The following is a 17979-nucleotide window of genomic DNA, read 5'->3' on the forward strand; positions in this document are numbered from 1 at the left end:
TTTGTAATTTCGATATGTTAGAATAATTTTATACATTGCCGGGATGAAATGAACCTTTGTTATGATATTTTTAGTTTTTAATTAATTATTATAACTTTAATTTGATTTATTTGTGGATATCTATTATCGCTTTTATCGTTCTTTTCAATTGCTTGATCACCAATTGAATTGTTAGTGAATTTTATTGTTATCGAGATAGACAATAGGATTTAAACACAATCTAATAAGCATTTAAGGTTCGATAGATGGTAGAGATATATTTCTATGCTTTATATGGTTTCAATAGATGTACTAGCAATTGTTAATACATTTATCATATCTCCATCTCTCATCGAGAAATAGAAAGGTTAATTAAATTAGGAATATTGATTAACATGAATTATTTCAAATTGTCATTTTAATTATTACACTAAAAAAGGAATAGCAAGAGGGATTCCACATCTTAACAATGCATCTCACATATTTGAAAAACACATTTAGCCCTTGCTTGAGCAACATTATTTTTCTTAGAATGCATTTTTAAATAGTGTATTAATGGGAAATACTTGGCTAAGAAATAAAAAAAAAGTTTTGGATTTGCGTGTAATATTATTTTATTGAAAAATGTGTTGTTGAAATGATGTCAAATCACTACTTAAGAATGTATTTTTTGAAAAAATGTGGCTCAAACATGGCCTTACTTGCTTTCACTAGTTTAATTAATAATTTAGGGATTAGTTAGAAAAATTGCAACAACTAGTTTGCTATTCAATTAAAGTTGCAATTAATTTTAATTCAATCATATACATAATCCTTCTAGGTTCAACGCTCTATCCACTACTTTATTACTTGTCACGATCCCGTCCACTTATGAGAAATCAAATGACCACAGCTCTCAATAAACAATATATTATGCATTCTGTCCTAAATCCTTCGATTCTTAATCATTCAACAATGGACAGGCATAAAACTGTCATAAAGATAAACAAATGATCCATCAACGTTCCTCCAGCCATGTGGATCAACGATTCCTGGAGTTTTTTCTGTATACGCTCATAAACTTGGCCACGAATTCTACACCATTAGATAACATCAGTAAGCCAGAGAACTAGATCTGCACGGGATAAGATTATAGGACAAAAAGAATTTAAAATATATTATCAGTATAACTATATGTCGTTCCCTAATATTTGGTCTTTTCTGGTAAATTAGTTTCACAAGATTGCTTTCTCTCTGTTTCAGTTAAAAAGCAATGAAAGGGCAACAAAATCAAGCCTATTAGTTCAGCTAGATTCATAACAGCACCAACCAAAACTTGGTACTCTATTCTGTGTAACAGAATGTCATCATCTCCTAATTACAGCAGCTGATATCTTTATATTTGAGTCACCCTGAACACAGCAGTTACAACAGGAAGGTTTCTCAAGAATTCCCACTGTTTAGCTAAGTTAAAAGCAAGTCAAACTTACTTGTGAGTGAACTTTTGTTTCGAAACAAAATTCGATTGTTTACTTCTTATAAGTAGAAAAATGTTATTAGCAAGGCAGGAGTTATTTTCAAATGAGTATTTACTTATTTCCAAATTAGACCAACAAAAAAATAATTTAAGTGAGTGACACATAATGCGTGTAGATGCAGAGTTAGTCGAGTCTACTTTTTTTATTGTTTTTGTCATTATTATTATTGAATTATAAATTTTATTAATATGTGAAGACTTCATTTCTTAATAACTGCATTTTAGATTGCACGTTTTGTAGTATTCATTGTGTTATTACAATAACTTGTACGAACTTTCAGAAGTCTGCCTCACTGTTTCTAAACCAACTTAAACTTCAATATTTTTGATAAATTCTGCAAATACTTAAAAGATAAGACTATAAATGCTGTAAACTGATAATTAATTCCATTAGTTAACTCCATTATGAAACACGGAAAAAGATTACTTATCAAATTATTTATCAAGCCATGAAAAAAATTTAACAAAAAACACAAACAAATTCTTTATATGTTTTATGTCAGGCTAGATTCCAATATAAATGTAAAAGCAAGACATTTAGGATTATCAATTCATTAAGTTCCCATTGAAATATGATCCACACGATGAAAAGCATGTGCCATTGGTCGTTAGCACAAACGCATGCAAGAGGCTTGAATGTAATTAATATAGCTTCTCAGAGTGGTTCTTGTAAGTACCTTCTAATTTTAGCAAGGCGCTTGTTCCAGTAGGGAGTTTCTTATCCTGCAGATGACATTCGAACGAGTCAACCCCCTCCCTCTCTCCATCTCTCAAAAAAAATTTCTAGTTCTTTCTCCTCTACTATATGTTGAAGTGTAGGACAAAACTTACATAGTAAGCACACCAATAATAAAGTTCCCTTTTCGAATTGGCCTCCACTCCCCGAAGGAATTGTTCGACAAGCTTCGAATGGTGACTTTATGTAAACCACATAAGGATTGACCAAAAAGAAAAAGAAAGATAATCCATTTGCTCGGGAATATGCGTTTGCAGTTGTTATGTGTGAGAATTCATTCACCTACATGAATTTGTGAATCGATAAGCTTAAAAGTACATGGGTTAAGATCTAAAACCTACCTGCAAAACATCACAAATTCGAAATAAAGATAAGCTAAATAGAAAAACACGAACCATCATGGCTTTTTTTTTTTTTTATTTCTTTTCCTTTTGAAATGTGAAAGGACAAGAAGGATTACTTGGCACACTTACTTCATGAGTCACAGGGGCTTCAACCTTGATAACTTTGCAGCGGATTTTTACCGATTCAAGGATGTCTACATCATCTTCACAGCAAAGGATAAGTTTACAAGAATCAGAATAACAGTCCATGATCCATTTTACTAGGTGCTGTATGTTCTCTGCTGCTTTGTCAACATCGTAGAGAACCAATACTGTAATGTTAAGAATTTAATATAATGTCAGCTTTACAAAATGTGTATAGGAAGTCTCATAAGAGTTATGTGATAGTGCAAGTGGACCTTTATAATCTGTCTTCATCCCAACTGTGCTAATTTCAGGGGGAACTGCATATTCACTGCTTATTTGCTTGACTAAAGCAGTTAGTGCATACGCAGATTTAGGCTCCAAGTGAACATTGAGCTCCGCATGGTGAGCACTTGAGCTTACAGGAACTATTACTTGCGTGGGCCTTGATTCCTATCAAAATAGAACAAAACAATGATTCGCAACAGGACCTAAAAAGTTTGTACAGAAATAGAATTCATTGGAAGGTTGAAAAGAGATTCACAGATTTCCTATGAAAAGTTAAAATATTAAGATTTGGATAGATTGAAAATCTTTTTATCAAATGTGCCTACCTAAATAATATTTCCTATTCACCAACATAGATCCTATCTATACAAATATGCAAAATAATGCTAGACTAAATGTGTCAAATACTTTAACTTTATTTGTTTTGTTGTTAGTTTCTTTTTATGTAGTAGTTAGATATTACAAATCAATTAAACAACATAAATATTCATTTTTCTCTTTAGAAAAACAGCATAAACCTGAAAGATTAGCCTTTCTTATGAATCTGCTCTCATGTATCAAATAAAGGCCTAGAAAGGAAAAAAAAATAAAAATAAACAATACGGATGAATTACAAAGTACAATTCTAAGAGAAGAAAGTGAAAAAAAGGAGGAAAAGATGAACACATTCCTTATCCTCTAGCGGACCTACTATGTAGCTTTTTTCATTTATAACTCTTTTATAAGTCGATATGTGGTGAAAATGTAATTATTATGTTTAGTAGTTTAGTCGTGCTGGCTAATAAATGAAATTCTTGTGTTACAAGTATCTGTATAATTATTTGGAAGACAACAGTGACTGATAATTCATACAAAATTAGTTTATTCTACAATAATGTATGTTTATATTGCCAATACATATATCAAGATTTTAAGGATTGAAAGCGATTTGTACAAGCGTGAAATCCTAAAACTCCAAAGTTCATTCTTCATAATTCTAGCCCTGGGTAGTACATTACAAGCGTGAAATCCTAAAGCTCCAAAGTTCATTCTTCATAATTCTAGCCCTGGGTAGTACATTACAAGCGTGAAATCCTAAAGCTCCAAAGTTCATTCTTCATAATTCTAGCCCTGGGTAGTACATAAGAACTATGATGCTCGGACTCATCTACGGGTACATATCTTTGGATCTTTAATTTTTTTATCAACCTAAGATGTCATTTTGAATAGACCAAAATTAATTGTTCACAAAAAAGGAAATGAGTATTGCACGAGGGGTTAAGACGAATAAAATAGAATTTTGGGGTTTAATTTTCAATTATGGGAAGTTAATTACTAAATGTTATATAAAATAGAAAGTGAGGGACTTGATTGTAATTTGAACTTACAGGAATACTAAGTAGTATTATATGGAACCTATTTTCATTTTATAAAATCAAAACCCTAAATCACCAATACAGAGAGGGAAAGAAGGAAAAAAGAAGAAAATGAAAAGAAAAAAGAAAGAATGAGAAGAAGAAGAAGGGAAAACCTGCCTTTCTCCACCCTCTCGGAGACGGTGCTAGGTTTATAGAGAGCAGTTGGAAAGAAAAGGAAAAGAAAAAAAAAGAAGAAAAAAGAAGCGAAAACAATTAAGTATCCAGTTGAAATTTGGAAGATCCAACACATATCTCATACCTATATCCATGTCGTATCTTGTCTGACACAAGTACTCCAACCATTTCGAAGAGTCCGAGCATCAGAACATAAAAGTGGGATACTCTATTTCCAGGATTGAGATTCTTAAATATACTTGATCTCTCTCTTTCTATTTTTGGTTCATATTTCCATACAATTGTACCAACAATACAACTCTCCTTGTGCAATGTTAATATTAGTGCTAGCACGTGCCATATCTCTATCTTGGTAGGATACTATACTACCAGAACTGGCAATTTATTGACTAACATTATGCTTCATTCCTTAACTTAAAGTAGATGTTTCCATTAGTATGAGTGAAAACCATGAATGAGCCTCCTTGATATTAATAATTTCTCTTAGAACTATCAATTCAAGCAGAATAAATTTTCCTTTAATAATGTCCAAAGTCTCAAATTGTCATCACTAGGGGTGTCCAAATGAGCCAGTCACCCCTAGTCATCACAATATCAAGTGTAGCTTCTCATACAAAGAGGATCTGTGTCACTTTAGGCAAAAGTTTCCAGAACCTTTTAGCAATTCTAACCGAAGGCATGAAATATCTTATTGAAGCAGAACACAATTGATCAAGAACGAGATTGAGAAAGAAAGAAAAAGAGACATGAGAAAGATAAGAAGAGGGAGAGAATTTAGAGGGAGAAAATATGAGTTTATTCAACATAAAAGCATAATTATTACAGAGCGAAGGCTCCTTTATGTAAGGTTTAAAGTAGTCTAATTTTAGTAGGAAAACACTAAAAAAATCATTTTAGTAGAAAAACACTGAAAAAATCTATTAAATAAAAATCTAATTATATTTCTTAAAATAAGTATCCAATTTGAGAAGTAAACAATTAATAAAATACTAGAAAATCTATTAAAAAAAAAATCCTAATTACATTTCTGGAAATAAGTATCTAATTTGGAAAGTAAATTAAATAATATCTACTAAGATTCCCACACTTATACCTAACACACTGTTAAAATATACTTCTATAGATATTTGCCATGGATCTATCTATTTCTCTCAATGGATTCGTGGTTTCCCCAATGTTAAACCATATTATTCCTGTCCAAACATGGCTAACTTCTAAACAACATAAATATTCATTTTTCTCTTTAGAAAAACAGCATAAACCTGAAAGATTAGCCTTTCTTATGAATCTGCTCTCATGTATCAAATAAAGGCCTAGAAAGGAAAAAAAAATAAAAATAAACAATACGGATGAATTACAAAGTACAATTCTAAGAGAAGAAAGTGAAAAAAAGGAGGAAAAGATGAACACATTCCTTATCCTCTAGCGGACCTACTATGTAGCTTTTTTCATTTATAACTCTTTTATAAGTCGATATGTGGTGAAAATGTAATTATTATGTTTAGTAGTTTAGTCGTGCTGGCTAATAAATGAAATTCTTGTGTTACAAGTATCTGTATAATTATTTGGAAGACAACAGTGACTGATAATTCATACAAAATTAGTTTATTCTACAATAATGTATGTTTATATTGCCAATACATATATCAAGATTTTAAGGATTGAAAGCGATTTGTACAAGCGTGAAATCCTAAAACTCCAAAGTTCATTCTTCATAATTCTAGCCCTGGGTAGTACATTACAAGCGTGAAATCCTAAAGCTCCAAAGTTCATTCTTCATAATTCTAGCCCTGGGTAGTACATTACAAGCGTGAAATCCTAAAGCTCCAAAGTTCATTCTTCATAATTCTAGCCCTGGGTAGTACATAAGAACTATGATGCTCGGACTCATCTACGGGTACATATCTTTGGATCTTTAATTTTTTTATCAACCTAAGATGTCATTTTGAATAGACCAAAATTAATTGTTCACAAAAAAGGAAATGAGTATTGCACGAGGGGTTAAGACGAATAAAATAGAATTTTGGGGTTTAATTTTCAATTATGGGAAGTTAATTACTAAATGTTATATAAAATAGAAAGTGAGGGACTTGATTGTAATTTGAACTTACAGGAATACTAAGTAGCATTATATGGAACCTATTTTCATTTTATAAAATCAAAACCCTAAATCACCAATACAGAGAGAGAAAGAAGGAAAAAAGAAGAAAATGAAAAGAAAAAAGAAAGAATGAGAAGAAGAAGAAGGGAAAACCTGCCTTTCTCCACCCTCTCGGAGACGGTGCTAGGTTTATAGAGAGCAGTTGGAAAGAAAAGGAAAAGAAAAAAAAGAAGAAAAAAGAAGCGAAAACAATTAAGTATCCAGTTGAAATTTGGAAGATCCAACACATATCTCATACCTATATCCATGTCGTATCTTGTCTGACACAAGTACTCCAACCATTTCGAAGAGTCCGAGCATCAGAACATAAAAGTGGGATACTCTATTTCCAGGATTGAGATTCTTAAATATACTTGATCTCTCTCTTTCTATTTTTGGTTCATATTTCCATACAATTGTACCAACAATACAACTCTCCTTGTGCAATGTTAATATTAGTGCTAGCACGTGCCATGTCTCTATCTTGGTAGGATACTATACTACCAGAACTGGCAATTTATTGACTAACATTATGCTTCATTCCTTAACTTAAAGTAGATGTTTCCATTAGTATGAGTGAAAACTATGAATGAGCCTCCTTGATATTAATAATTTCTCTTAGAACTATCAATTCAAGCAGAATAAATTTTCCTTTAATAATGTCCAAANATGAATGAGCCTCCTTGATATTAATAATTTCTCTTAGAACTATCAATTCAAGCAGAATAAATTTTCCTTTAATAATGTCCAAAGTCTCAAATTGTCATCACTAGGGGTGTCCAAATGAGCCAGTCACCCCTAGTCATCACAATATCAAGTGTAGCTTCTCATACAAAGAGGATCTGTGTCACTTTAGGCAAAAGTTTCCAGAACCTTTTAGCAATTCTAACCGAAGGCATGAAATATCTTATTGAAGCAGAACACAATTGATCAAGAACGAGATTGAGAAAGAAAGAAAAAGAGACATGAGAAAGATAAGAAGAGGGAGAGAATTTAGAGGGAGAAAATATGAGTTTATTCAACATAAAAGCATAATTATTACAGAGCGAAGGCTCCTTTATGTAAGGTTTAAAGTAGTCTAATTTTAGTAGGAAAACACTAAAAAAATCTATTAAATAAAAATCTAATTATATTTCTTAAAATAAGTATCCAATTTGAGAAGTAAACAATTAATAAAATACTAGAAAATCTATTAAAAAAAAAATCCTAATTACATTTCTGGAAATAAGTATCTAATTTGGAAAGTAAATTAAATAATATCTACTAAGATTCCCACACTTATACCTAACACACTGTTAAAATATACTTCTATAGATATTTGCCATGGATCTATCTATTTCTCTCAATGGATTCGTGGTTTCCCCAATGTTAAACCATATTATTCCTGTCCAAACATGGCTAACTTCAAGAATATGATTATAAAGTAATCCCTCCACAACTTTAATATGACTGAAAATGTCTTTCAACATTGTCAATCACTGGCGAATTACATGACGAGATAACAAATCATGGAAATCAATATGAAGCTTCAAGGTTGCAGATAGAAAAAAGGATATGAAAAAAATATAGTAAAAGACAAAATTATGCGAGTTGTAGAATATGGTCCCAAGAGTTTTCGATCTGAAGAAGTGACCTGCATAAGTAGATCTATCTAGTTTCAAAATTCAATCATGATAAAAAGTGAATTCAGCTCAAAGGTGCTAGCCATAGATGCAAATCTTTAGATTGTTGGCAGCAATTTGGAATTTTTTTATCAAGTCAGGATTATGAAAGAGAAAACTATAGAATAAAATCGATCATGTCTATCAAAGAATTTCGATATATATTTCTTTTAGATGGTTCATGGGCATAGAAGTACGAGAACATAATGTCAAACGTCAGACATACCAGGATATGGAAGTATCTTAAGTCATGAGATATCTGCAAATTGAAAGAAAGAAATTGATGTAAAGCTTCATCCATAATTACATTCAAAAAGACTATATTTTATACATATGGGAATAATAATTAAATAAATAAAAACATACATTCCAAACAGGGTCTCCATATATTTCATGAAGAAAAGCCATAGTAAGTGCCTTTTTACCCGCACCTGGAGGCCCCTTCAGTAAGATGTGTGAAAAGATTTCGTTGCACACCTAAGAACAAAAAGAAAAAGAAAATATAAAAAATTTACAACACTGAAAAATAAAGGAAGCGTAAAAAAGCAATGATTCTGGTGCTCCACAATATTACCAAATGTGAATTCTAGAATTCAACATACAAGTTAACCAAAAAATTATTATTTTCTCTGCAATTACACGATAATTACTCACTCTGTTATAGATAGAAGGCCAGAATCTAATTCTGAACTTAAAGGGCACTTACAAGTTGCTGAAGAAGCAGAGCTTCTTTCTTGTGGCAAGTGAATCCATTCAATGAAGCAGGCTGATGTTTATCAGCCCAAAATGGTCTCAGGTTCTCAATCACAATTGCCTTCTCAATAAATGAAGTCTCATCAAAAGGCCTGTCTTTTTCTGGAGATTTATTGCTGGTCCGGCAAGATCCTTTCTTGAGACAAGAAAACCATGCTTCTGTTTGGCTCTTTCGCCTGTTTGCAATGAATTTTTTTGTACTTACACTCGTCCTGCCAATAGAGTCGCTAATATGACTGGTCTGTCTACTTACAGCAGCGCTAGAGTTTGCAGTCATTTGTGATGCCAAGAGAGAATTGTTGTTGAGATTGAAATTCAACTTGTTGCCTAGATGAGAACCGGCATTTCTATCAACAAGAACTTGAGGCTTTGGGTGAAATCCTCTTCGATCAACACCACCATTTCTCGGAAAGCCAACACTAGGAATGGCAGTATATTCCCGCGAAAAGAAAATGTCTCCAGGAGAGATGGAATCTGTGCTCTCAAAGTTGGAAGCAGGAGCACGGCTATCCAACCATTTTGAAATTTTGGCATTTGCAACAATTTCATTAATTTCACCAATTGAAGGACCATATTTATGAGAAGCATCTATCTCCTTCTGAGGCAAGGGGGAGGAAGTCCTATCCCCTTTTCTTTGTTCATCGTGTTCATACTTGATCCTTAGGTCCTTCTCTCTCAAATTTGATCTAGGAGCAGAAACTGCTCTCCTACTATGATTGGATTTCTCAATCATCCTCACATCATGATTAACGAGTTTAAGACTTTGTTTTCCATTAGGGGCGACAGTCTCATCATCGTGCAAATCACCATCCTCTTCGCCACGTTTGTATGAAGAAACATGTCTCCTGCGTTCAGATATAAAAAATGGGCCAACATTTCCTCTATTATCAGGATTGATCCTGTGTTCCGATTTTGAAAATGGACTAAGATTTCCTCTATCATCAGGATTGGTTCTGCCTTCATATTTTGTAAATGGACTAACATTTCCCCTATCATCAGGATTCTTCCTGCGTTCAAATTTTGAAAATGGACTAACATTTCCACCGACAGAATGAGTTCTACGTGGAAGTGGACTAATATTTCTGCGTAAATCAGAATTATGTAAGACCAAACGAGCATTACCATCTTCTCCATGTGATTTATATGGGGACTTGCTATGCCTTCTTCGAGGAGGAGCCTCAAGTTTAAGAGTTCTCAGAGGGCTAGTGCTCCTACCTTGATCATTGCCCATATTTTGGAATTCTACATTTGTATCCCACTCACGCCTGGGACTGTTTGGAAAATCAGTCTCGGTATCCGAAGGCTCATATCCACTACTTCTCCTGCTGTACCTTAATGAACCCTCCATCTTTCACCAAACGCCAGGAATTTCGTCGAACACCTGTAGGGTATATTCAATATTTTCAAAGCATAACTGCTTTTAAGCCTCGGAAAATGCTCTGTTGTCAACCCAATGCCACCTAGTGTTTTGGTGGAAAATATAAAAGTGAAAATGAAATGCAGGGGGCCGTAAAAATAGAAAAAAGAGAATTAAGAATCGGCCGAGCAAAGATTCCAAATTCCATCGAGAAGTGAACGGCTGGTGGTAAGAACAAGGGGAATTTAATGAAGAATAGGTATGGGAGTATTTGAGACAACGATGTCTACAAGGATTTAACATCGGATAAGACGCCGAATGTAATATCGGGCTATAACTGTAATCCGGATCGGTACAAGCAGAGCTGGATAAAAAACCAGTTCCTAGCATCATTTGTGCATGGTTGCAGCTATTTTCCAGCAAAAATGAAAAGACGTCTCCAATAATTAATTGAGTTAATTAAACCTTGTTTTCAATTGGGTAAAAATCCAATTTTTAGTAGATTCTAAAAAAAATTTATGAAATATATGATTGTTAAATTGATAAAAATTGTGAATTTCATAAAATATATAATTAAAAATAAACTTGGAAAAAAATAAGTTTTTTGAAAATTAGGACCAAGCATAAACTAAATGTATGATCATTAAACTTACTTATTACTATCTTATATTACTTGATCACTGAATAAAAAAAAAAATGTTATCTATTACTTACTCATCTATTCTAATGATTATCCACTCGTCGTTGGAGTAAAATTCATTACTCCCAACTGATAAAAACTATCATGTATCCAATGGAAATTAGACATGGCATATTGATCATATTAAACTGTCAAGTTAATTAAATGTGTTGACATATTAAAAGTGCAGTCCAAATCAAATAGCCCAAAAAGTGAAGCCCAATTGGGGAGTTTAGGATAAAGGTCCAAACAGGATTATTGATAAATACAGTGGAAGCCCACGAACACAGTAACACCATCACCCAAACTTGCAAGACGTCCAGAATCTGAGCGAATGGAGTGCTTTACGGTCGCCCAGAGCAATGACCCCGTTCTCGTCCAAACCTTCGAATCACCCAAGATTTTAGCAAACATAAAATATTATGGTTCTCCAGAATAGCAGTTATTGAGTAATTTTATCACATCACGATTCAAGGAGCCCAGTTGAAGGCGGTTGAACGACAAAGAGTAATGGCAGCAGTTAGAGACGGCAGTTTCACGACAAGTTAACCACTATAAAGAAAGTGGGTAGTTATAAAACAATCAAACGGTTTGTTACGAGGAAGTCATCAAGGGAATATAGAATAAAGGACCCCGAATCAAACACTCTCAAACAGATAATATTTAATTTTAATTTCTTAGCTTAAATTTAAACACTTCTTTTAGTACTCGTGTGCTTACGCCTCTTGGAGGCATTCTGTTTATTTTCAATTGTAAATCATTGCCAATAAAATACCCTTTTTTGGGACTTTGTCTCAAGAGGTCCGTTTTTTACACAATCGTCTGATCCCTTTTTTTAATTGTTAGCGACTACCCGCGCGAAACAATTTGGCACACCCAGCGGGACCTTGGTGTTTGGTGTTGAGGATACAAAAAGTAAAACAATATGCCTCACAAATCTGATAAGGAAGCAGCAAGTCGGGGAGGAATCCAGTCTGTGATCGAGCGATATGAGGAGCAGCGAAGCTCTCCACGAACAGAGGGACAGAGTCAGAGCAATCACAGTCATTACGAACCAATGACAGAGTTGAGTCCTCGAACCATGTGTGCATTGCTAGGAGAACTCACACAAAATGTCGTTGAACGGGTAAATCTACAAAATGTTCATAATATGGAAAGATTTACCTAAAATGGGAATGCACATTATGACAACATGACCAAACAACTGAATACATTAAGTGAAATAATGAATAAGTTAATAGGCCAAATTTGTCAGCCAGTTGTACCTATTGCAAGTCACTTTCAAGTTAGGACAATTGTAGGACATAATTCCCCAATCCTAAGTCCATCACACAAAATGTCGTTGAACGGGTAAATCTACAAAATGTTCATAATATGGAAAGATTTACCTAAAATGGGAATGCACATTATGACAACATGACCAAACAACTGAATACATAAGTGAAATAATGAATAAGTTAATAGGCCAAATTTGTCAGCCAGTTGTACCTATTGCAAGTCACTTTCAAGTTAGGACAATTGTAGGACATAATTCCCCAATCCTAAGTCCAAATCAAGGGATAGAACCACCTTTTGGTTCGTCTATTTCAAACCAGGAGGATGATGTAATGTCAAATCAGAATAGTGGAAATGGTACATCTAACTTGGGGGTAACCTAAATGTAAGAGACAAATGTCATAAATAATGGACAGAATACCCCACGTGTTAATAATGGAATAAATATTTAGGCTAATGGTAACAATGGCCCAAATCATGGCAACTTTGTTGCCAACCAAGGACCAAACATCAGGCCTCAGGCAAATCAACCGATCAACCAACCTGTACGAATTCTATATGACCCCAACGTCATGTTGAGAAATCAAATTATGGAAATAGTACAAGATCAAATGGCTTTTGAGGTACGTCCTGTCATTAGGTCGACTTACACAAAGTCATATCCTGATTGGGTAGACCAAGCATATCCATGGCCTAGAGGGTATAAAGTGCCAGAATTCTCATTATTTACCGGTTTAGGAGACATGTCTACCCTAGAACACATAGGGCAATTCACACTGCAAAGCGGTGAAGTAACCGACTACCATAAGATGAGGTTGTTCCCTAGTTCATTAACAAGAGTAGCTTTATCCTGGTTCATCAATTTGCCAGCGAATTCTGTTCAAACATGGCAACAATTGGAGCAATTGTTCGATGCTCAGTTTTATAAGACTGAGTCTGAAGTTACTTTGGTCGATTTGGCGAATTTACGTCAAATGCTAAACGAATGGGCAGAAGGTTTCCTTCAAAAGTTCAAGACAGCAAGAAGTAAATGTTTTGTACCTTTGCCTGAAAATGAGTTTGTCAAAATCGCTTAAAGTTGTTTAAGATTTGATTTGAAAAAGAAATTTCAAGACGGGGAATTTCCTGATCTTTTCCAATTGAGGGCAAACGTGATTAAGTATGAACAATTAATAAGAGAAGAAGAGCAAATGAAAAACTCTAGTAAAGGGACTTATTATAGAGACCTAAATTTTAATGTTCATACCATTAATGACGAGTATTACGATCAAACCAAAATGGGTTTGGCCGAATTAATCAAAGAAGACGCGTATACTTGTCATATAATGGCTAAGCCTAGATCATCGGGCAAGGATGAGCCTATAAAGGATGAAAACGAAAAAGCTAGAACGTTCTCGTTCGATGTAACCAAAGCTAACCTTATATTTGATAAACTATATAAGGATAAGTAGATAAAGCTGAGCAATAAACATAAGTTGCCAAGCTCTGAACAAATCAATGGTAAAAAATATTGTAAGTGGCATAATGTATGGTCACATTTGACTAACAACTGTTTAGTTTTTCGCCATGTGTTACAGGACGCCATTGAATCGGGACGAGTTACGTTCGAGGATAAGAAGAAGATGGCAGTGGATGAAAACCCTTTTCCACAGCCACTTGGGGTGAACATGGTGACGACTGGTTTTAAAAACAAGTTGCCAAAATTCAAGTTGGTTATAGACGACAGAGAGGAGGACCATGGGCCACACCCCAGTGTCTTTGAACGTATCAAAGGAAAGGAGCTTAAAAAGGATGAAAACGTCATGTGTGCAAAATGTAAAGGAGGAGTGAGTGCAAATACAGAGAAACCAGGGATATGGCAGCATCACCATCGCCCTAATTTTTTCCCAAACGCTCAGCCTGTTAGAGGGTGAGGTACATCATTCTATAGGGGACCGCCTTTTGAGAGGCAGTTCAGGTTAATAAATAATGGAAGAACATTCAGGCTGCAACCTCACCAACCAAATGTATAGCATTCGTTCCAGTATAATGCAGGAAGGGTGATACCCTTTAACGAGATGACTAGAACGCAATAAAAGCATTTTCAATGGAATTATGGACGAATGATGAGGCAACAACAGGGAGTGCCACGTCCTAAGGTGCCTAAACTACTCAAGGTATCCAATCAAAATGTTCTCGAAGATAGTGAAGAGACTGGTACAGGTGAATCGATGGAAGAATTGCCAGAGAGTTCTTCTGGGAGATCAAAGTTTGAGCGAGACAGAAGGGATAAAGGAGATCCAGATCAGCCCCCTTACTATTCAGTTCAGTACGTTACCTCCTGTCATGGCTAATAACTATTTACTAGCCAATGAGTTCAAAAACAAAGAGAAAGAAGAAGAAGAAATAGAGGATAACGAAGAAGAAGCATGTGTACTGGAATGTGAAGAAGGCCAAACTTCTAGAAGGGCCTACAATGATGAAGAGGATGATGGTATGATGGACATCGAAGAAGAAATTAATCTGGAAGCAGAAAGAAGAAAGAGATGAGTATCGCGCAATATCCTGTTGAAGTAACTATATAAAGAAGGTGTTCGTGAAGTGGATTTGTTGGGAGAACTATCTGGGCGTTCTTTCAATTATTATGTGTTGTATGGGACACCCAAGAGAAAAAGGAGAGTACCTCACTCTGAAAAGTATGGGTCACGTCCAAGAATATTGCCTCCTCCCACAGGTTGGGTAACCGAAGAAGAAGCATTAGAAAACAATAAAAAGGAAATTCAGGAAGCGGAAGCTCAGTGCGACATACTGCATGTTGACTTATCACATAAGGATAATTCAACAGAGAACAAGCAGGAAATGGAAATAGATGTTGCCGAAAAGGTTATTTTTAAGAGACCAACCATGAAGTTAACTAAACACTTGAGGCCATTGTACGTTAAGGCTTTAGTTAACGGTATACCTGTGGTGAAAGTACTTATCGATAATGGAGCAGCTATAAACATCATTCCATCTAAGGTGATGAGGAAATTTATAAAGACGGAAAGTGATATGATTCCAACAGAAGTCATCCTTACAAGTTTCAATGGAGGAGCAATTTCAGCTAAAGGAGTTATGTCATTGGACATAACTATAGGGACAACTACTAGGACCACAGTCTTTTTCGTAATAGATGGTCCTACTAGTTACAATATGTTATTAGGAAGGGATTGGATACACGGAAGCCGCTGCATACCTTCATCGCTCCATCAATGCATGGTTTTCTGGAATGACAAGGGTGAAGCAGAAGTGGTGCAGGTGGATCATAGACATTTTGTCATAGAAGCAAACTCAATGGAAAGGTTCATGTACGAAGGGAATTATGGACCTGTCAGAGTAGTCCAAGATGAAGAAGAAACTCAAATTGTTGCACAGAGCGAAAGGCCGTTTTCAGTAGATACACTCACTGAAATGTTCAGTCAGATGAGGCCAAACATAGTGGCCCTAGAAGAGGCAATAATTGGCAAAAAAGTAATCAAGGAGTTTTAAATGAGTTGTAAGCAACAAAGGCAAATGGCCGATGTTCAGGCCTTCAAAGTCAAATTAATGGCTTTCAATGAAGAATGTAAAGACAAGGCGAAAGAAGAAGCAACATTGGAAGCATTGGGAGACAAATTGGCAGTGTTCGAGTTGGAACAAAGTATTGGCCAAGAAGTCAACAAGGTGGATTGTTTAGAAGAAGAAGTGCCTATAAAGGAAATGGACGATAAATAATGAGGATCACCAAGCCTGGACATGCTCAAGTACAAGACCCTCTGATTAAAGTGAATATTGGCAATGAAAGGGAAGATTGCCCAACATTCGTCAGTCAGATGCTCGATCAAGAGGTTAGTGATAAATTAATCGCTTTATTAAAGGAATATAAAGATTGTTTTGCTTGAAAATATGAACATATGCCTGGTTTAGATATAGATTTGGTGGAACATAGATTGCCAACCAAGCTAAATTTTAAACCTCATAAGCAATCTCCTAGACGCTTTGCTCCTAATGTACTTCCTGAGATTAAGAAAGAAATAGAGCGATTATTAAAAGCAGGCTTTATCAGAACAGCCAAATATGTCTAGTGGTTTTTCAATATCGTGTCAGTGCTAAAATAGAATGGTAAATTAAGGGTGTGCATAGACTCTAGGAACCTAAACATAGCGACACCCAAAGATGAATGTCTAATGCCTACGGTAGATTTTTTAGTAGACTCGACTGTCGGACACGTAATGTATTCCTTCATGGATGGGCATTTAGAATACAATCAAATTTATATAGTTGAGGAAGATATACACAAAACTGCCTTTAGATGCCCTAGATCTCTAGGATGTTTTGAATGGATAGTTATGCTTTTCGGCCTGAAAAATGCAGAAGTGACTTATCAAAGGGCAATGACCTTAATTTTTCATGATATGACAGGCAAGTTTGTTGAGGTGTATATAGATGATATAGTGGTCAAATCCATTAAAAAAAATGACTATTTTGAACAATTGAGATATTCATTTGAGCGAATGAAGCAATATAAACTAAAATTGAATCTTTTGAAATGTGCATTTGGTGTTAATGCAGGAAACTTCCTTGGTTTCTTAGAACACAAAAGGGGGATTGAACTTGATAAAAATAAAGTGAAGGCCATTTTAGAGGCCAAACCACCTAGCAATAAAAAAGAATTACAAAGGTTTTTAGGCCAAGTAAACTTTTTAAGACGCTTTATTTTCAACTGTGCAGGGCGAACTGAAGCTTTTTCGCTGCTTTTAAAGTTGAAAAATCAGGACGAGTTTGTCTGGAAAGAAGAGCATCAAAATGCTTTTGAAAGCCTAAAGACATATTTATCAAGTCCACCAGTGTTAGTGTCACCAATCCAAGGACGACCAATGAAGGTGTATATATCGGCTGAACAAGAATCAATAGCTGGAATGGTCGCGCAAGAAGACTAATTTGGTGAAGAAAGGGCGATTTACTACTTGAGTAAACGGTTAAAAAAATGTGAATGTAATTACTCTGCTATTGAAAAATTATGTCTTGCATTGTATTTCACATGTACGAAATTAAGGGCTTATTTACGGCCTGTAACCGTTTATTTGATTTCTAGAGTAAATTTGGTTAAGTATATGTTCTCTCGCCCTATTTTACACCAAAGGGTAGGCCTTTGGACTTTAGCGTTATCAGAATTCGAAATACAATACATACCCCAAAAGGCAATCAAAAATCAGGCTTTGGCTAACTTTCTGGCCGACCATCCATGCCTTGACATGTCTGAAGAAATTGAATTAGAAATTAATTCATTCGAATTAAAACCTTGGGTTTTATGTTTCGATGGGTCAAAAACTTCTAAAGGTGCAAGAGTAGGAGTAGCATTGATAAATCCTTTAAAGATTTGTTACAAGTTCGCATTCACTTTGAATAAGATGTACACCAACAATCAAGCCGAATATGAAGCCTTAATCGTGGGCTTAGAATTAATGATAGATATGGAGATAAAGAATGTGATTGTTAGAGGCGATTCTCAATTGGTACCATTTGATCGGTGATTTTAAGTGCCAAAGTGATTCCATTATAAGTCAATATGAAATCGCACAAGAATTGTTGGAAGAAT

General features: G+C 34.8%; 1 protein-coding gene and 1 long non-coding RNA gene across 2 annotated transcripts; both read right to left on the bottom strand.

Moving 5' to 3' along the window:
* Positions 1-734: 734 nt before the first annotated feature.
* On the bottom strand, positions 735-2406 carry LOC111380527. Its single transcript, XR_002700198.1, has 3 exons — positions 2327-2406; positions 2173-2218; positions 735-1053 (listed from the first exon to the last, which is right to left on the bottom strand). It is a non-coding gene; the product is annotated as an uncharacterized LOC111380527 (long non-coding RNA).
* On the bottom strand, positions 2401-10859 carry LOC111380526. Its single transcript, XM_023004115.1, has 6 exons — positions 9026-10859; positions 8686-8796; positions 8546-8578; positions 2974-3151; positions 2705-2886; positions 2401-2572 (listed from the first exon to the last, which is right to left on the bottom strand). The coding sequence occupies exons 1-6, from the start codon at positions 10418-10420 to the stop codon at positions 2555-2557; spliced, it is 1917 nt and encodes a 638-aa protein (XP_022859883.1). The 5' UTR covers positions 10421-10859; the 3' UTR covers positions 2401-2554.
* Positions 10860-17979: the final 7120 nt, after the last annotated feature.

The sequence above is a fragment of the Olea europaea genome, unplaced genomic scaffold, assembly GCF_002742605.1.
Source record: "Olea europaea var. sylvestris unplaced genomic scaffold, O_europaea_v1 scaffold2159, whole genome shotgun sequence".
In the NCBI taxonomy this organism is placed as follows: Eukaryota; Viridiplantae; Streptophyta; class Magnoliopsida; order Lamiales; family Oleaceae; genus Olea; species Olea europaea.

Excerpts from the sequence above, each read along its gene's own strand:
- LOC111380526 (XM_023004115.1), bottom strand. The coding sequence starts at position 10,420 with ATGGAGGGTTCATTAAGGTACAGCAGGAGAAGTAGTGGATATGAGCCT. Across the intron at positions 3,152-8,545 it reads TAAGATACTTCCATATCCTG|GAATCAAGGCCCACGCAAGT; the intron begins GTATGTCTGACG and ends CTATTTTGATAG. Across the intron at positions 2,887-2,973 it reads GATGAAGACAGATTATAAAG|TATTGGTTCTCTACGATGTT; the intron begins GTCCACTTGCAC and ends TTAACATTACAG.